Source organism: Nannobrachium achirus, assembly GCF_963921795.1.
Source record: "Nannobrachium achirus genome assembly, chromosome: 2".
Taxonomy (NCBI): Eukaryota; Metazoa; Chordata; class Actinopteri; order Myctophiformes; family Myctophidae; genus Nannobrachium; species Nannobrachium achirus.
The window spans coordinates 54,743,139-54,764,375 of NC_137811.1; the positions used below are offsets into that span (position 1 = coordinate 54,743,139).

Sequence of the window (21,237 nt, forward strand, 5' to 3'; positions counted from 1 at the left end):
AGAATCTGAAAGTACCGTTTTTGTCACATCAGTTTAGAGACGTACAAAGTGGGTGAAATTCATTTTTTGTGCAGACTTCAGAAGTCTTACCTGGATGGAAAACTAAAGACATTTTAAAATTCACTTCAAAATCTGTTATAATGAACACCAAGTATAATAGGGCAGGAACACGGGGCTTTTGTGATTGAGTGTCCACACTCTGGTCAATAAAAACACAAAGTATCTGGATTGATATTGATAAATGGTCTGACATTTCTATAGAGCCTTTATCCAACGCCCTTTACAATGTGTTCCATTCATCCATTCACACAACGACGACGGTGGCAAACCTGCAAGGCACCAACTGTTCATCAGGACCAGCCTTGCTCAAGGACACACAACGCAAGGAGGAGCCAGGGATTGAACCGGGAACCTTCCGGTTGTCAAGCGCTCACTCCACCTCCTGAGCCGGCGAAGTGAGGCAATTGATAACAAGAATAAACACGAGGAAAATAAAATGCAGAAACAGGCCCAGCAAGCTCTGATGCCTATTCAGTGGCAACATTTTAATTTTCTCCACAAAGACACCCCAGCTGTGTTACAAGACTGAGCTGGGCACCCAGAGGTCAATTTGCTTTTTACCTAGACTCTGATACTTGAGCTGAAGGCCTTGATGGTGAGAGAGCACAGTTAATAGAATTTCTTTCTTCCACGAGCTGTTGTTGCACAAACTATTATACATTCTGAAAAATTCCTTTCTGGGGCTCTTTTGTGCCTGAGGTCTATGGGAAAAAAAGAGAGTGTAACAACAGCCTCTGCCTAAAACCTGGCCTTCAAGCTGGAATGCAATTTCACAAGCTCCCCAAGACAGTGACAGTCAATTTCAATACAACAATGGCTGCCTGCTTCGTTACCCAGTTAGCCAGACGGTGGAACAATCAGGTGCAGGGTAGGTGACAGGTAATTCAGAGAGGTAAAGAGGAAGAATGTAGGTACTAGATAGTGGGTGACCATCACAGCAGACGTTCACCACTTAAACCCTATATATATTATTATTAATTATATATATATATATATATATATATTTATTTATTATTATTATTTTTATTTATTTTTTCATGTGAAATTGTCTAATAAGTGCTATTTACAATTTCACCAAATGTACACTCCAGCTTTGATACAACAAGGTTACTGCCAATGTTTTGACTTGGACAAATAATGTCTTGGGGTTAGTGTTTGTTTACTTTTCCTTTAGGCCCATTCAGCCAAGGTCAAAACACCTCAACACAGGTCTGCATTCATCTACATTTCTTTTCTGACTACTGAATAAATAAACTAGAACAATTGCTCCTTGAAGCACAGGTCTATGCCAGCCAGGTCAGGTAGGTTATTGTGGGATAGCAATTTAGCCATGACAATTTAGCCATGACAATATAGTCATCATGACTATAGCCATAATGTGTATTGTTTTGCATGATGTTTGGAAAAATGTCTAATGAGTAATATTTAAAAAAATGTTTTTTCAAACATCGGCCTGCTGGTGGTGCTAGAATAGGCCAATGTGAAAAGGGTGGCATTTCTTCCTCTGCCTTTCACAGCAATCGGACGTTGCGTTCATGATTTGAGGCATTTTGTTCAAAGTGAATCACTCCTGCAAACTTTAGTTGCCAATCTTAGCAAATCAGGATGGAATATCAAAATCTTACAGATCCATCTTGATCACATGACTATAGAAATAAATGTGTACCAATTTGCTTGATGTTTGGAAGAAAAAAAATCGGCCCGCTCTGTCATCCAGGGAGAGTGTGCGCACAGTTTACGGCCTGGCGGAGACAATTAAGAAATTTCAAGGTAAAAGGTGAAATAATTTACCTGGCTGTCGATATGACAAGTAATGTCCTGTCTATACTGTCTCCGACCACCAAACTTTCTGTACAGCTTTCCGAACTCAGACAAAAGGTTTGGTGGTCGGAGACAGTATGGACAGGCCTTTATTCTACCCTTACGTTAGGGTCTAAAATTAATAACAGTAACTGAATAATTGAATAAATAATCATAGGAATATGAAAATAATTGTTAGCTCCATGTATCGAGAGAGTGTGAACGTGTGTGTGTGTGTGTGTGTGTGTGTGTGTGTGTGTGTGTGTGTGTGTGTGCAAATGTGTGCACTCCAGCTGTTGGGACCTTGACTTATCAAGGACCCTGGATCCCACAAGTACAGCACACACAGGCTCAGAGGTGGCAGAACAGAGTGACAGTATGACAGACAGAGAGAGAGAGAGAGAGCGAGAGAGCGAGAGAGCGAGAGAGAGAGAGAGAGAGAGAGAGAGAGAGAGAGAGAGAGAGAGAGAGAGCGCAACAGAGTAGTGGCTGGAGCCCACAGCCCACACAGCTGCTCTCGTTCTTCAGGGAACCCAGCCGGGAAGCATCGCTCAAGCGCCTAATTCCTCTAATATGTGCAGCCATGCGGCAGGTGGAGGACGGGCGGGGGCTGGAGTGTCATGCACATCTCTGCAGTCTGGCTGAGAGAACGGAGGGGCACCAGTCTGACTGGGTCCGAGACCAGGCCCATGCTGGACACTGGCTACCGGGCAGGAGGCTGAGCGCAAGTAGAGAGGGGATGCGAAAAGACACAGACGTAACCCCACCGACCAGATTACGGGCCGGAAGAGTCCCATCATGCCAGCACAAGGCAGAAGGATAGAGATGCAGGCAGGGGTCGGACAGCAGGGGGGGGGAATGTGGTGGGGGCATCTGTGGATATATTCATATGGTTGGATGGTTGAGTGTAGGGGGATCAGATGGCCTGAGTAAGGTGAAAGGGAATGGAACTGAAAGAAAGTAAGCCATCAAATCGTAATGGATGTGTATGAGAGTTGAAGAACTGGACATTCTATGTGAGATCTATGACATCCCAAACTGCTGTAACTCAGTTCCTGATATTTGTACAGGAAAAAAAGCTAAATTTCTGTGTTGGGCCAAACATATGGAAGCTATTTTCCTATTGAAGTTACAATTTACTTTTCTTTTCAAATACATCAGATTTCAGACAGCACAGTGGAAGCATATATGAAAAAGCCTCCTTCAAAACCTATAGAATCTTTAAAATGTGGAAATATTACTTTGTAAAAAGGAGCGTACATTGTATATAAAATGTAGAATTTTCCAACAGCTTGAATCTTTCTCAGCACCAAAACAATGGCTGTGCAATGCATTATTTTACAGTACAGTATATATCCGTCCAACTTACACCAGAGTCACTTGGAACAAACAACGATATTCTCACTTGATGGAATTCATTATCTACTCAGTGAAAATATGACTGGAGCATGAAAACTTGCCTGAGGGGATTAAATGTCAGTTACCACCAGGGGGGGTAGGTGAGCTGCAATCGCCTCTTCACTTAAAAGTAGTAGACTGCTGGAAAGTGCCATCTCTGTTCCCAATAGTCATTTAACATGCCCTCCATCACTTCCTCTCAACACTTTGTGTTAGCTTAAGTAAGTGGTCACTTACTGGGAGGGGTGGGGCATTTAAATGGGACACACTTCCCACCTAAATCCACTGTTGTGCAGGTACCTTTGTATGGGATATACAAACTTCTGGTCAAGCTGCCTGGGCCACTATATTATGAAGTCTCACTGCCTCTCAACACAAAACCTGTTTCTAATCCATTTCAGATCAGAAATGTTCAACGGTGGTATGCACCAAGGCCTGACGGCGTGTCGCAGTTTCAAGCAAGCCCCCAGAACCCAGGAGGCGCCCTGAAACCAAATGGACATGGTGGCCGTTTTGAGGTACTGCAGTTGGGTCTACTAACCACATGAACGCGCATAGGCTTCTTTGTATTGACGCACGTTCATGCCGGAAGAGCTCGTTCATGAATTTGAGCCCAAGCGCGTCCATGAACACAAACTATGACGAAAAATGCGTCACAGTGGCCCCACTACGTCACGGTTTTACTATGCGGAAGGAGGGGTGAAAACGCCTCACGCGCTGGGTGAGCAACTCAATGCAAGTGGACGGGCGGGGATATCTGGTATCCTCTCTATTCTTATTATAACTCTATGGTTTCAATTCCCGATCCCGACGACCTTTACTGCGTGTCACCTCCCCCCATCTCTCTCCCCATTTCCTTTCAACCTACTGTATACCTATCAATAAAAGGCAGAAAAAACCCAAAGAAATATTGTAAAAAGTGATATGCAACATTTAAAAACGAGAGAGATAAATCATTTACGTCACCAAAAGTTCTGTACTGGTCTGTGTACATTTTCCATCAGCTATGGACAGCTATATTGAGCTCTCATCACAGTCTACTTCACACTTCCTCGGAGTAGTTCAACCCCAAAAATATTTTTTTTTCTTTTGATTATTCACGCCATGGAGACTTGAGTTCAATAATATCTTTTTGTTTTTTATCGCATTCCTAAGAAAGAAATTTGATTAGAGTAAATTTACCCCCATTTATGCCGGATGGGGACCCGAATCCATTTGGGTTCCCATCCGGAACGAATGGGGGTACATTTAGTCCAAAAATCTCGCAAATCGGTAGACATTATCTCTACAGTCATGTGATTGACATGGATCTGTCTGATTTTCCATATTCCATCCTGATTGGCTAAAACTGGCTTCTTAAGTTTGCAGGATTGGTCCGTTTTGAATAAAATGCCTGAAATCATGAACGCAGTGTGCGATTTTGATGAAATTGTGCATGCACATTCCCAATAGGCAGAGGAATAAATGCTAATTAAAAAAAATCAAATCAGCCTCATGGTGGCGCTGGCGCTATAACAGTTTGATTCGTGGTTTTACCTATAACTCCACCGATCAGTTTCAAACTTTGTAAGCGCACTCCCTGGATGCCAATTCAGAACCCCTGCCCCACATTTTTCACAAAATGCCTCAAATCACAAACGCAGAGTGCAATTAACATGAAATCGCACACACACGTTCCCACTAGGCCGAGGAAGAAATGCCACTTCAAATTTATTAAATCAGCCTCATGGTGGCGCTATAACAGGCCAATTTGTGGTTTTACCTATAACTCCACCGATCAGTTTCAAACTTTGTAAGCGCACTCCCTATAGGCCAAGGAAAAACCCTTTCCTTGCATTTTTTACATCAGACTTTTATAGCGCCACCAGGAGGCCGACTTATGTAAGACACATTTTTGGATATTACTCCTTCAGATTTTACCCACAATTAACACAAATCAGTACACAGTATCTCTACAGTCATATGACCAAGACGGATCTGTCGCATATTAAATATTCCATCCTGATTGGCTAAGATTGGCCTCCAAACTTTGCAGGATTGATCCGTTTCGAACAAAATGCCTAAAATCAAACACAGCGTGCAATTGTAATGAAATTGTGCACGCACATTCGCAAAAGGCCAAGGAAGAAATTACACTACAAAATGTTCAAATCAGCCTCATGGTGGTGCCATGAAAGGTCTAAGATTGGTGAAGAACACATGCCACCCTTTTTACATTTGCCTATTATAGCACCACCAGGACGCGTGGCCTGGTGGAGACCTGTGCTCGGAAAAGCACTTCTTCTAGTTGTGAATTGTGGAGCAGAGTAGAAAGACGGAGACGAGAATAATGTATCTCTTTTACAGCACAAATGCGTGTTGTTTGTTATTTCCACAGGTTGTATTGCACAGCGCTGCTGTATCAAAAGAGCCATGTTGCCAATCTGGTGCGAGACAATAAAAAGAAAACAGTTTGCCCATTGCTACTCCTACTCCTAAAGTGAAAGTGTATCACGCTGCTGCTTCTTGGCCAGCTCTAGCTACAACAAGTAGAATAGCAACACGTCGATGCATTTCCTCTCAAAGCGGTTAACTTCAAAATAAGAGCTCCCTGTAATATGATCAAGGCAACATTCAAGTCACGTGAACTGGTTTTATTTTTAAGTCTAGTTACAAGTAGCAGGAAGTAAGACTCAGTAAGAAGTACATGACAGTCTAGTAGGGTTGCAACGGTATGAGATTTTTAACACCGAAAATATAGTCTGTGTCAACACGGCGGTTATCGGTAACACCGTTTCAACCACCATTGCGTGTCTTGTCGTCTTGTGAGCACTCAGTAGCAGCCAATGCTACCTCAAGCTACAGTAAAACAACAACAACCATCCGACCATATTAAAAAATCTGCTTTGTAAAAAAGCAACAACACTGTTAGTGTTACAACAGCCCCGCGTTTTCTTGTTTGGCTCATCGTTGTTTTCCGCCTCCTGCGCGCTGTGACATTATAAAGCCACAACTAGTCTCCTGGAACGTGCCCTACAAGTGGGGGCGAGACATCATGCAGTCTGATGGGCTGTGCCTCGCCCTGTGGATGATCCGTTGATTCTGAATTCTGATTCTCGACACGCCCACACAAGGAACAGCTCCCGGCCTCCCGCGAATGAGAACCGAATCCCATCGTTAATTTAAAAGAGATGTTCAAAAGAGCGGAATCGTTGGCGAACGTCACATCTCTACTGCGCTCCTCTGGGCAGAGCAGAGCAGCGGATGTGTTTCTTTTTATTTAACGGTGTTATCGGTGTGCAAGTAAAGTACTCTGTGTTGTGCTCGCTCACCGGTAACACCGGTAACACCGGTAACACCGAGTACCGCTGCAACCCTACAGTCCAGTCCAGTGCTCTCATAGCGCACCACAGTAACCGGTGTGATAAAAAATAATATATTTTCGACGGCTCGACTCAAACAAGAAGTCGATTCCGGGGGCTTAAAACAACGCGTCGATTCGTCCATTTTTAGAAGACAGCCCTAGTATTTACCCCTCATCTCTACCAACACTAGCCAGGACGGCAAACGACTGAACATGTTCAGTTCTTCATCAACGGGTTCCAACAGCGCTATTGACGGCAAGCATCTCTTGCCGACAAACTTCTCTTAACCGCTTTCCGACTTCTTCCAACGCCGAGTCAGGCCAAAATCGGTGCTGTAGAAAACTGCCTTTACACCCACACACACCCTTTTACAGATTTTCCTTTTTTCATTTAAATGTGTTAGCCTTTTCTTTTCTGATTACTCTAATTTCTATTGTATTTTTCTTGTTAAATGAGGTAACTTTATGAACCCCTCTGGATTTTCAAAATCTCACCTGCACAACCATGCTGTTAATTGTTAGAGGAGTAGTTCACCCCCAAAATGACTTTTTTTCTATTGATTACTCATGCCATGGAGACTAGAGTTCAATAATATTTTTTGGTTTTTGTCACATCCCTAAGACAAAAATTTGATTCGAGTAAATTTACCCCCATTGATTCCGGATGGTGACCCGTTTCGAAACGGGTCACCATCCGGAATCAATGGGGGAAAATGTATTGTTATCACATTTTTGTCTTAGGAATGTGACAAAAACCAAAAAGTATTATTGAACTCTACTGGCATGAGTAATCAATAGAAAAAAAAAAGTCATGTTGGGGGTGAACTACTCCTTTAAGTCAAGTGTTTTTAAATGTGCAAATAAACAAGAACAAACTACAAAACTAAAGAAAACGCAAGTATAAAGTCCCTGCTGTGCGCTTAAACAAAAAGCCTCTTTCACCAGATGTAGAGGTGCCAAGGCCTTACGTCCACAACCAAACAAGTTACCTGATGCTGCCTTGACAGAGTGCTTTTGTAGAAAGTCTAGGGTCTGGGCCAAAGCCTTCTTGTTACAGTGAGTGGAGAGCTCTTCATTACATTCAAAACACCTGTTAAAAAGACAGAAGGTCACAGAGAAGACTAACAAAACTGTTTCACTGTTTGGGAAAAACATGATTAAAGGTGATACACCATGCATTTAAAAAGTATTTATGTCATATTGTTTATGTCCCAAAAACGTTTTTCAAAAGGTTTGAGGCTAAATTACCACTCCTGAATAGAGAGCCTCTCATTTTTGAATGGCTCTCAGAGCATTTTCAGCTGCAGTACCACCTTTGGCCTGAACTGCGCCTCCACCTTCCCAAAACCAGAGAAAGACACAACGGTCTGAAATGGGACTTTGTGAGGATAGAAGGTGCTAGTGGGACCCCAAAAAAAGGTTTTAAAATAGGAAAAGTGAATTTTCATGGTGTATCACCTTTAAACCAAAACTTACCCAGAAACTATTTTCTCAGATAAACAGACAGCATACACAGCTGTGTGAGACTATATAGTCTGCCCACTTTGATGCCTGATTTATACCATACTTAATGCATGAGGTATTAAGATGCCACAAATTACAATGAGCAGGCGAAATGCTTCCATAGAAGACATGTTGGTTTCAAAGGAATCTAAAGGCCTGTCCATAGTATCTCCGAAATGTTTTGTGAGTTGGACTTTCCGACGTGCACATTTCCGAACTCTCATTCAGTCTAATGCTTTTCAGAAGTCACGAGTGGCGTCATTTTGTAGTCGAACCGGACCTTTTGACCGAAAAGGGCGGTTTTGGTCAAAGTATGGACAGGCCCTTAAGGCCCCATTTACACTGGCAGCCAAATCCAGCCTGAATCAGATGTGTCACATCCAGATTGGAATTTGATTGGTTTAAATGGTCACATGTTCACATGGAACAAATCAGATTCCAATCTGGGTGCGTCACAGATCTGATTTAGGCTGGATTTGGCTGGCAGTGTAAATGGGGCCTTAATGGCTGAAATCAGTTCTGGCGACTGATAACTTTAATCCATGTAAATATACGTACATGGGAGCATTTACAATGTTTACTGAGCTTGCTTTTTCATTGCAGATCTGAACAAGGCTATGGTTAGAAATGTCTAAGGCTTCTCACCAGGCCTTCCAGGTATTGAGGCTGATAGTGATGCAGTGAGACTCTGAATGGAGCGCTTGGTGATGCTTGGCAGAGTGCTGGATCTCTGACTGGTTACAGCCCTGTAAAAGAAGGAACCAAGCCTAGACTTTAAAACAAAACAAAAACATGAATAATATTTGTAAACCATCGTGCACACAGTGGATAAATAGTTATTTCTGTAGCTCATATCAGCACAATATATGAATATGAATATGAATAAATAAAGCACAAATGAGCACAAAGGGTTATATTATTCCAGGAATCTAGAGATCTTTCCACTGGTAACACTGGTGATACCAACTTTCTCAGTCGCACCAGATATGCTCCCACCCATTTTTTGGTACAACATTTTATTAATCAATTACTTTGTATGTTGATGAATAGTTGTCTTAATTGCATTGTAGTTGACACAGTGAATCGAGACTTGATATTTGCAACATATTTGAATCTTTCTCTGCCAGTAGTTGCTGAGATAATAGCATATCTTCAAAATAATATATAATATTAAGAGAAAACAAATAACAAAAATGTTATAAAATAAAAGCAAAGAATAACAAGAACAATTAGCTACGTTTTTTTAAATATACTCTATGTTTTGCTTTTTATTATGTGTTGCATTTAATTGCCTTGGGTGTTTGATCTTGTGTTATTACAGTTTTTACTTCTCGAGACAAATTATATCTAGACATCAGTACTTGAACAGTGCGAGCGGTCAAGCCACCCATCTCAGTATTAAGAGAACCTACAAGGCCAACAAGGTTAAAATATAATTAAACATTAACTTTAGGCTTAACTCTGACCTGGAATCCACACTTGAGACAAACAAGGATGTCGTGGGAGCTGGTTGGTTCTCCATCAATGAGGGCCCTGTCTCTCAGACACTCTGCGCACACCGCCCACAGACTGGAGCTCACCGACTTCTTCACTGAACTCAGGTCCACCGCCTTGCTCACATGTTGGCACGTCAATCCTGCAAAACAAACCAAACACACACACATAGGGCTGTCACAATTATTACATAATCGTCAAATTGTGATTATTTGACATAATCGTGATTATTTTTCATAATCGTCATAATCGTTTCCATGTTGAAAAACGTTCATATATATTTTTTAGAAATAGCCAAAAATAGTGGAAATAGCAGATCTACAAGCTCACAACGCGTCACATCGCGACGCGTTGTGAACTTGTAGATCGGCTATTTCCACTATCAATGTTCTTTTTTTAAGTATAAAGTTGTCAAATATGTCAGTCATTTCTTTGTATATTTAGGTTATGTGTCAAATCTGCCATGTGCAACTTCAAAGCCTAAAAGCCAAACAGAAATGTAATTGTCATTGATAAAAACACAATTAAATCGTTAATCACCAATTATTTGAGTGACAATTAATCGTCATGTAAAATGTCATATCGTGACAGCCCAAATACACACACACATGTGAAACTCATTCATAATTATTGTTATTTTTTTTAACAATCGCAGTTCAGAATTCCTGTGTTTCCCTGAGGTGGCTCTTGGAAGCTTCTCTGTATCGGTCAGTTCTTGCCCCTTGTACGCCCAAAAATGGAGATCCCTGATGTCATCAGTTTATGCTCATATATAGGCCTGGCCTCTTTTGTGACCTTTTACTGATTTGTTTGCACCAGAGGCCATGAGGACACATCGGGTTTAACTTTAGACAACACGCTCCATATTTGGGCGTAGCTGCATTGACAACTCCTAAGGGTGTCAAAATATATCGACATGAATCTGTTATTGGTTTTAACATTAAGGATGCGACTGCATGGATGCGCGTTTACCCGGATCGGTCAAAATAGCGCCTGAATCAGTCGATGTATCGGTCCTTTTCTTTATTCTTTATTAGGATCCCCATTAGCTTCCACAAGTGGTCGCTAGTCTTCCTGGGGTCCACACAATAATTCATACAGTCCTAAAGTTATTAATCGTTAGCATTAAATAACAAACTGCTGTAGAACTCTGAACTCACTTACTCAGCGTTTACCATTACAAATAATTGCTTCAAAAGTGAGTGCTGCTGAACACAGTACAACGAAAAGGAGGAAAAAATAAAAGACATGCCTGCTCTGTGTGCATTTGGTTAGATTGGTACACTCGGTCGGGTGCAAACAGATACTACTAAGATTCCTTAGTCTTTTATGAGTTATATATTATTTGACGGTCAGCAATGCTACTTTATAGATCTAGCATCTTAATTAAATTGAAAATTAATGTTTAATTAAACTTGTGTATCAGCTCGCACCGTATTGCATCAAATCGACTTCAAATTCCACAAAATCAAAATCGAATCGCACCGAATCGAATCACATCGAATTGTTCTGTATGTATGTCTGTAAGGATTTATCATCTCAGAATCGAATCGTAGCCCATGTATCGGATACGTATCGTCTTGGAAGGGACAGATACACACCGTTAGTAACTCCTTATATGGTTATGGCTAGTCATGGCGACATGAGCGTGACGTCATCCAGTCAAGAGGCTGCCCGCCTCTTGACTGGATGGATCATTACATTGTTTTGTACACTACTAATTAAATGGATATTACACTTTCAAACAAACTTTTAGGTCTAATCAGGCTTGTATGAACACCCTGAACAGTTTTTAATTTGCTTCATTCAGTATTTAGATATTTGATGTAAATGTTACCAGCTCCAACACGCCCAGGCCCTCTCCACATACACACCCATTGTAACTTCAAACTCCATTTTAACCATGATAGATTCATTAAAAACACACATTATTTTTTCTGGTGACTCATAATACCCTCCTAATACGTGAGCAGACCGTGTTTTTTCAATAACTTTTTTCATTTATTTGTAATAATTCTTTGGGAAAATGGAAAACATTAAATACAATAATATTTTATTGAAAATAAATGAAAAAAGTTATTGAAAAAACACGGTCTGCTCACGTATTAGGAGGGTATTATGAGTCACCAGAAAAAATAATGTGTGTTTTTAATGAATCTATCATGGTTAAAATGGAGTTTGAAGTTACAATGGGTGTGTATGTGGAGAGGGCCTGGGCGTGTTGGAGCTGGTAACATTTACATCAAATATCTAAATACTGAATGAAGCAAATTAAAAACTGTTCAGGGTGTTCATACAAGCCTGATTAGACCTAAAAGTTTGTTTGAAAGTGTAATATCCCTTTAAAGCCCCCGTCTTGTTTTTTTTTGCTTTACTGCCTTTATTGATAGTATACAGTGGAGATATTGACAGGAAACGGGGTGTAAGAGAAGGGGAGTGACAAGCAGCAAAGGTCGTCAGGATCGGGACTCAAACCCACGCCTGGACCACTAGGCCAGGGAACCGTATTTTCTAGTGTGAAGTTTGAACTGTGTGGAGTGAGCACCAGTCACTTCATACAGGTGTGATTTTATCTCTTATCAGTAACTTACCACTGACTTCATCCGATGACTCCTCATCTCGAGGTTTCCTCGGCTTGTTAGACCGCTTGGTCATGTCGGCAGCTTTCAAGGAGAAGGGGTCCTTTAGTCGCATCTGGAGCTGTGCAGGCCACGTAAGGACTCATTCATTATCAACACAGATCAACACGACAAAGCATGGACAGTACTAGATTATATTTGCATCTCTTATTGCAGTGGTTCTCAAAGTGGGGTCTAGGGACCCCATTGGGGAGGTTCCAGCCTCCAGGGGGATCCTCAGCAAAATTAGTAAACATTAAACCAACTAAGCCTATACACATTGGTTATCTGAAAATAGCTGTAGATCAGCTTTTTTTATATCTAAAAAAAGTAATGATGTATCTGTTTGCAACCGAGTGTACCAAGATTTGTACATACACACACTGTACCAGTGTTTAGACATAACATGAGTAGAAAAGCACCAGGTGTTACCAAGAGTAGTAGCCTTCGACCAAGGCTATCAGAGATGTCTTTGATCGATTATTTTACACATTTGTATACATCTCTGACACACACAAATGTCACAATCGACAAAAGACTCTGACAGCCTTGGTCCAAGGGCAAGGCTAACAGAGTAGTCTGTCCAGGTTAGGCAGGTGTTTAGTAAGTGGTTCTCATTCTTACGTTTTCATGTCGATTACCCCTGAATTTACACTTATTAGCCCGCGGACCGTTATAATAAGAGAATAACTTTACAGCTGTAGCAGTGATTTTCAACTATTTCAAATTCAGGGACCCCCAGTTTGACATGCATTGGGCTACGGAGCCCCAATGCTACAGCATATCCATCTCTGTGACGTCAATTTATATTGTAAAATCAATGTTAATTAACTCAGAGTGTACAAATGTGTAAACTCTCAGAGTTACATACCATTAAGAGTCAATTTGGTGGGGTCCAACCTATGTTCCCCAGGTTCTATGTTCCCCACCTCACAGCATTAGTTTAGTGAGGTTATGGTTAGGGGTAGGGGTAGGGTTAGGTGGTAAGAAAGTGGGGAACATAGAACCTGGGGAACATAGAAACTGGGGAACATAGGTACGGTCCCAATTTGGTTCCTAACTATCATTTAGCTGGGGACCCCCTGGAACTCCCTCAAGGACCCCTGGGGGGACCCCGTACCCCACTTGAGAACCAATGGTTTAGTAATCACATATGAGGCCTCGATGTAGATAAAGCAGAAAAGGCCTCTTTGGCTCAACAAAAACAACTCAAAACAACAAAGGACAGAAGACGTTTACAGCACACAATCACGTCTCAGACCTGTCTCAGACTCACCTCGTTCCTTGTGCTCCTGTTGTTGTTTTATCAGCCAATATGAACCAACAGTTGAACTGTCAACACTTCCTAACTAGCTACCAAGCTAGCTAGTAAATAGTTTCCCAGCAGCGGTGGAGAGTAGACAGATAGGAGCGTTCAACTGGCCCAATCGCAGCGATTCAACACCGTTACATCGATTGACGACGTACAGTAACCAACTGCGACACGGCGACGATCAGAAATCAAATCGATCGCGACTTTGTAAACCTGTCAGGAGGAAGCAAAATAATCGATAGCATTACAAAAAAAAAAAAAAAAAAAAAGGAACAGTCACATGGTCACCTCACCACCGTCAACATGTGACGCACTACGGTTGCTCAGGGTGGACAAGCCGTGCCTTTTGGTTCGAGCTCCAGAAACAGCCTAAATGTTGATTTGAAAGGGGCTTCGCTCACAGCGGCCCAGTGAGGAGCACAACATAAATGCGATTATTCTATATAATAGTATGTCGTTCTAAGAGGATGTTTTAACGTGTGTGTTGCGTTCCAGATAGCAAGGTGGGTGTCCTTGACGTGACCCGTAGTTCAAAGCACGCGTCGCGCATGTCAGAGTCAGTGCCAACAACACTGGCGTGCGTGTGAAGCAACGGGAGAGTGTTTTTTGCAGGTCTTTCAGTCCGAGTGTATACAAAAGCAACTGGGTTAAGGCACAGTTGGTCCCGTCCAACCAGTTTTACATTCACCAGGTTAGCATTCTTCAGCGTCGGCAGGTTAGCATTCACCAGCGTTAGTTTTACAGGGGTTTAGGGAGGGTTAAGGTTTGGTCGACTTTCGGCCAGTGGCGTCAGTTCAGCAAAAGCTAAGGCATGGCAACATGACTGGTGTAAGAAGACACAAGTCATGATGAATTTGTTTTAAGAAGTACATTTTATTTGTTTCCCCTTTAGCTGTAGCCAAAGAAGGTAAGGCAGCTGCCATACCTTGCCATACCCAATTTACGCCTCTGCTTTCGGCACCTCCTCGCAGCCAATCACAAGCTTCCGCTGCCTTAACCCAGTTGCCTTTTTGAGACACTCGGACTGAAAGACCTGCAAAAACACTCTCCCGTGAAGCAACATTGCAAGCTCCTGCAGGCTGCTGCTGTTGCTCCTCCACCATAACAGTCGATCTATGTGTGTATTGTAGTGATCTGGCTATCAAATCCGTGTACGTAGGTCTACAACTAGCGTAGAAGTAGAAGTATAGTGCTGCTATGGCTCTCAGAAAGTGCCTGAGGGCTTCGGGTGTCATTCCTCGTCTGCTCTTGAACACAGATGTTCGTCGTTGTGGTGCGTGTGCCTCGGGAGGACGATCACTGTCCACCGTGTCCAGTCTGGTCAGCAACTCTCGCGCACGTTGTTCATGTAAGTGATAAAAAGCTAAAGGCAGATGTTCTAGCCTATCATATCACTTTAATACGGTATGCCTATACTATGCTATGCCTATGTATCAAGGCGTTGTCTGTAGATGTTATTCTAGCGCAAAATATAGGCTAGCTGGGATGTCGTTGTGATGATATGAGATGAGACTACTAGATACATAATATGTAGCCTATAGATCTTTATTTGCATTGCATAATTTGCATTCCTGTTCTGTTCTAACTGTATAGATACTCCTGGTCAAATGCAATGCTACTAAAAGTGAAGTTTGCTCAGTCAAATGTGTATTTCACTTCATTATATTTTTTATGGGACTCAAGTGGTTAATTTATAATCTACTTTTTTCCTTCCTAGACATGTAGTGGAGTCAAAAGTACAATATTTATCTTTGAAATGTAGTGCAGTGAAAATCATATAACCAAAAATACTTAAATACTCAAGTAAAGTAGGCTACTGATTACTCAAGTGAATGTACTTAAGTACTGCCCACCACTGGTTATTATACAGTAGGTAGCCTATAATTTTCAAAATCATGTGAATGCACCAACAGTCGTCACCACAATGGTCATAACATTGATATTGAGGTATTTGATCAAAAACATTGATATTTGATTTTGTCCACATATATAAATGGAATGTGTTTATTTTGCATTCTTTGTTTACATTCTAGATGCACTGACCTCAAAGACAGACTTGTTGCTACGGTGTTACAGCTCGCCTCCAGAAAACGCAGACGTGACCTATGACCAACTGAAGCAGGTCCTGGCCGGACGGACGGCAGTGGTCCTGGATGTCCGGGAGCCCTGGGAGCTCAGAGAGTATGGAAGCATCCCGGGGTCCATCAACGTACCCTGTGAGTGTGTCCTCTATTGCAGTGGTTATCAAACTGTGGGTTGGGACCCCAATGGGGGGGTCCTCAAATCATTTCGAGAACATTACTGTGTCAAAAGTAATCAACAAACCATGCTATTTAAAAAAAAAACATTGTCCAAAATGGTCAAATATAACCTAAGAAAGAGGCACGAATAGTGAAAATAGCAAGCTCACCTTGTAGATAAGCTATTTTCACAATACTTATCTGTGGAACTGAGTAAAACTAAATGTAATGCCACCACAAGTGCTTGTCAGGGTGAAATTTGATTATTTTGGGGGGGTGCCCAGTTGAAATGATTATTTTGGGGGATCCCCAGTTGAAATATTATTCTTTTTTGGGAGGTCCACTGTTGCAATATGATTATTTTTGGGGGTCATGGCCTGAAATGTTTGCGAGCCACTGGTCTATTGTATGTTTAATCAACACTGAGGATTTTACAGTGTATCCTTATGATTATGAAAGGGGAAGGTGGAATTGTCATTGCATTTTGTGCTTATAAAAACATTTCATAACTGAGTCTGAGACCCATGTGACATAATGTTGCTGATAAGCTATCAGATGATTCCACTTCACAACTACTACTGGTAATACTTGTAACTACTTGTAACACTCAATGACCATAGAGGAAGCTAGTTAGCATTTGTTTTTTAGGTTTTTAGAATCCTTTTTTTCTTTACTGATTATATTGTTTGTTATATTGTTTTTTTTAGATTGATATTCATATGCATTTGTTATATTGTTGTTGATGTTCTGACATGTTATCTTGTTTATTATAGTGATGTATTATCTGCTTATTGTAAGTCGCTTTGGATTAAAAGAGTCTGCTAAATGCCTAAACTGTAACTGTAAACTGTAATACCATAAATACCAGGTTAGCGCAATCCTATAGGAGAACACATGTTGACAACACAAATACAAGTGTGCTAGTCAAGCCTGTTACTGAGACAACTTAGTATTTCCCACATGATGTGTCGAAGCACACCATTTGTCCCTCTCTGTGCCTTGCGATTTAGTTAGTGACAACCACACATGATTGCAATATTCTGTGTATAACTATACAAATTGTCAACATTTTAAAATCTTTTAATTTACTATATCAGCTCTCATTTAACACCATCCAGGGGCAAATTCTACATACCATACAAATATATATACTATATATTTGAACATTTCATCATAGGGGAGCATTTTAAATGTTATAAGTTTGTATTTTGTATCCTCAAATGTTCTAACCCATTTAGGCCTAACCTATAGAATAGGGCTAAATCAGAAATTAGCCTACAAAACAAATATGTTGCTACATACTGTACATGTACTGTAAGCCCCTCCCAAACAGCAAAATGTGTTCCCGGCCTGAATGGGCTAAAATAGCAGCTGTACTAGCTTACTAGCTCAAATGTGCTCCTTTGACTTTGCAGTGGGACAGGTGAACCTTGCACTCCAACTGGATCCAGAGGAGTTCAAGGAGAAGTATGGTGGAAACATGCCCCAGCCGACAGATAACATTGTCTTCACCTGCCTGGCTGGGATTAGGAGCAAGAAAGCCCTTGACGCGGCCACCTCACTGGGATACAAAGAGTGAGAATGACTTGCTACTAGGGTTGGCTATCGTCGTCAATACTTTTAATGGTATCGATCGCATGACGTCATTACTACCGAATATCGGTTCACGTAAAAACGAACGGTACCTCGTTTCGAACGCACCCGTCCCCTGGCCGATCGCATCTGTAACAGTTGGGCTACTGAGAGTTTAATGACTGCTTTAGTAGGCTACACTCGTTACTAGGAAAATAGCAGACAATAGCCTATAATGTTTATTATTATGATGATTATCCAACGTCTCCGCTCCGCAACACTGTGTGATCATCATCATCACCTCTGCTCTCCCGCAGCAGTGTGTTGAAGTTAAACACTTAAGAAGCCTTTCTGTATCGTATCATAAACATGATTGGCCATCGCGGGAAGCGTAGAATAGATACATGTGTCTGTTCTTTCGTGGCTTAATAACCTATTTTAGTGTGTAAAATAGGCCATAGAAAAAGGCAAATAATAATTATAATAATAATTAAAAAGTATCGAAAATGGTATCGAAAAGGGTATCGTATCGATTCCCAGGTATCGAAAAAGGTATCGTATCGATTCAAAGGTGAACGATACCCATCCCTACTTGCTACACAGTTCTCAAACCACTGTCCATCATCAAAATAATTTGGTGTCATATCCGTTGTTGGGGGTCACCATAAAAACTACAAGAATGTTGTAACTACCTAAAACCTGACATAAATAGAACATCCAAGGTCGAAGGTGTTCTTTATTGTTAAGCCTTGTGCACAGGTACTTTAGAGTAAAATTATTTTGTTCTGGTTATTCACAACACTGTAGCAAAGCAACATTAATAATAATAGTAAACATGGGGCACCGATGGCCAAGTGGTAAGGTGCGTACCACATAGCACTTACTGTAGCACTTGCCCAAGTTGCCCACCCTCGATGACCATACATGTCATTTAGGTAGCATTGTTACAGTATATAAACCGATGTCAGACATTTTCAACTTGGTATCCTATCGTTCATTGAAGCTATGTATCGTGTATGTACAGATTATTGATGTTTTGATTGTTTTAAAGTGACCTGTGGCATTGTTTTAAAGTGACCTGTGGCAGTGCCTATGGCATTGCTCAACACACGTGTTTTGATGAGATTACATGTATCCGGTGATAACAGAGAGGTGTTACCAACCAGCAAAGTAATATGCACTTTGGTGCTTTGTTGTTTTGACATATTTTAGCTGGATTCTCTCTTTTTGATATATTACCTTTATGGATACATTTGGCAAGCTGGCACTGGTTTCCCAAACTATGGGTCCCGACCCAAAACGGGGTCGCGGGAAGGTGCCATTGGGGTCGCCAATTAGCTACCAAAAGAATAAGCAATATATTTTTTATCAAGAAACGGTAAAGAAATGGGGAAAAGGGAACGTCGTTGCAACCAACGTGAAGACTGAAGCGGTCGCCTTGGCTCCTCTCTCTCACACACGCACACACACAAGGGTCCGCCTCTAACACTGAGCGAGTGAGCAACAACAGGAGACAAGACGACACAGAGAGACACACACAAGCAGCAGGTTGTAGGCTGAGGCACACAGGAGCTGATTTAGGCTCATTTGAGTTACTAGTTACTTTGTACATTTTGATTATAATTACAAATCACTTCAACCTTATATACATTTTGGTCATATATACATTTCTGCCATTTGAAAATAGCCGATCTACAAGCTCACAATGCGTCGCAACTATTTTCAAATGATATTTCTACATTTTATATACTGTATTGGAAAACCTGTGAAATGGGACATTCTGCATAATGAGTACTTTCTACTTTTGGTACTTTTTGATACCAATACACTTGTACTCAAGTACATTTAATTCCGAACTTCTACTTTGTTTTTTAAGTAAAAGTATCAACACTGCAATGTAGAAATACTCAAGTAAAGAATGTACTCCCCCTATTTTAAAAAAAGGAATGGCTCCCTATAATGCGAACCGGATCCCATCGTTCATTTCAAATAGCCGTTCAAAAGACTTGATTCGTTCGTGAACGTCCCACCTCTACTCTGGGAGAGAGTGGGTACCGGTCTATTGAATCCGCATGGTTACATCTGTACCCTCCCGGAGTTACAAATAATTGGCGACTGAATAATCCCTCATATTATGGGTGGAAAGGTTTGAGAACCCCTATTCTACAGTATCTACTTAGTTGTTTGCCAATGTCATAAGAGAGCTGCTACAACTACATGCTGTAGGCCTATTCAAGGTCAGGTTAGAATTCTTTGTTATGTTTAAACTCTGTCATTGACTGGAGTCAAGCATTATCACTATATTCACAGTCATTCTTCTTTCTTTTAGTGCACAGCATTACCCTGGCGGATGGCAAGAATGGGCAAAAAATGAACAGCTGATCTGATGGAGGCCCTACAGAGAGCTCTCTCAATGGTTGAAGTCCCACCTGATCAGTCTATACCTGGAATCTCTCTCAAAGACTCTTATAAACAGGTTTTCAGATGGGTTGTGCACTTATTATTATTATATAATACACAATTGTTAAGGCATAAATCTGCTGTGTGAGTGAATGCCAAAGACTTTTAATACCCACAGGGATTTCCCCACAGCTCAGCGACAACCATTTGTTTGCTACCAGCTGCTATAACTGCTGCTGTACTGTTACTTACAACCATTTACAAGCGCTGAACAATGGGTAGTCATAGGCACAACTAAGTATGTAAGTGTCAGTTCTAGACTGTACGCTTTGGGAGCTAATGTATATACAGTGCTATAGGACAAAATGTGAACATTTAATTTTAGATTCTTAATTTAACAGCATTCAGATTTTCCAGACAATCTATGCAAAGGACTAATCAACTGTGTTCTGAGACCATTCAATGCAAATTGCCAAGAAAACAATACATGTTTCAGGTTGATATATTGTAAATATTTATAGTCTGATTTGCATATGAGCATCAGTTAATACAGTTTTTGCCAACATAATCAAAATAAAGTAAAAAAAAAAAAAGGTTTGCTAGTCTAATTTCTTTTGTTTTTAGTACAGCACCCAATTTGGTTTTGATATATACAACACACACACACACACACACATACACTATACTACACACACATACACTATACTACATAAAGTAGTTTTGCAAACTACTTGACAGCCTGAAGGTGAGGGTTTGTCATTTTCATTTCGTTTTTATAGACAAACATGTGTCTCTGTCAGGTGCTCTTGACAGGAAAAAGGAGTGTGTGTGTGTGTGTGTGTGTGTGTGTGTGTGTGTGTGTGTGTGTGTGTGTGTGTGTGTGTGTGTGTGTGTGTGTGTGTGTGTGTGTGTGTGTGTGTGTGTGTGTGTGTGTGTGTGTGTGTGTGTGTGTGTGTGTGTGTGTGTGTTGTATATATCAAAACCAAATTGGGTGCTGTATGTATCAAGAAATACCTAGTGAAATTGACAAATAGCTCCTGTTACCAGGTTGTTACAAGGTTTTAACCTGCCAGAATGACACACAGAATTCTGTTATATACAAAGAGCTGTTTCTTGTATATAACCACTTGAACCCTATATAATAGACCAGAGGTCCCCCTGGGTCTATACTAGGTGCCCTCTTCTTCCCCTCTACAAGCTGACAACGTGTCACAATGTGACACATTGTGAGCTTGTAGATCGGCTAGGGTTCATGGTGATGTCACTGGCAGCTAAATAAAGAAACCCACCAAATATTTATCTGACAAAGGCTAGGATGATCTATAGTATTCAATTACCATGTCCAATATCCACCGCATCTCTACAAATTTGTCACTAGCCCTCCAGAGAACATTCACAGGTTCATAGCTTATAATGATGACGAATGTGACAATTGTTTTTCCATGATATCACTAGTCTTGCTTGTATGATCATAGTAGTAAATCTGTCATCCTCTAT

At 41.1% G+C, this 21,237-nt stretch overlaps 2 protein-coding genes across 2 annotated transcripts in view; one reads left to right on the forward strand and one right to left on the reverse strand.

Moving 5' to 3' along the window:
- usp45 (ubiquitin specific peptidase 45) overlaps positions 1-13,760 on the reverse strand; it is a 64,491-nt gene extending 50,731 nt beyond the window's left edge. The window contains exons 1-5 of the mRNA XM_080754192.1: positions 13,493-13,760; positions 12,190-12,298; positions 9,571-9,740; positions 8,750-8,850; positions 7,591-7,691 (exon numbers count right to left, since the gene is read on the reverse strand). Of these exons, the coding sequence (XP_080610318.1) occupies positions 7,591-7,691; positions 8,750-8,850; positions 9,571-9,740; positions 12,190-12,292 (475 nt within the window). The 5' untranslated portion in view covers positions 12,293-12,298; positions 13,493-13,760. The remainder of the gene's footprint in view (positions 1-7,590; positions 7,692-8,749; positions 8,851-9,570; positions 9,741-12,189; positions 12,299-13,492) is intronic.
- Positions 13,761-14,590: 830 nt separating this feature from the next.
- Positions 14,591-20,295, forward strand: tstd3 (thiosulfate sulfurtransferase like domain containing 3). Its single transcript, XM_080754296.1, has 4 exons — positions 14,591-14,876; positions 15,562-15,744; positions 17,184-17,343; positions 19,670-20,295. The coding sequence occupies exons 1-4, from the start codon at positions 14,726-14,728 to the stop codon at positions 19,725-19,727; spliced, it is 552 nt and encodes a 183-aa protein (XP_080610422.1). The 5' UTR covers positions 14,591-14,725; the 3' UTR covers positions 19,728-20,295.
- The last annotated feature ends 942 nt before the right edge of the window (positions 20,296-21,237 follow it).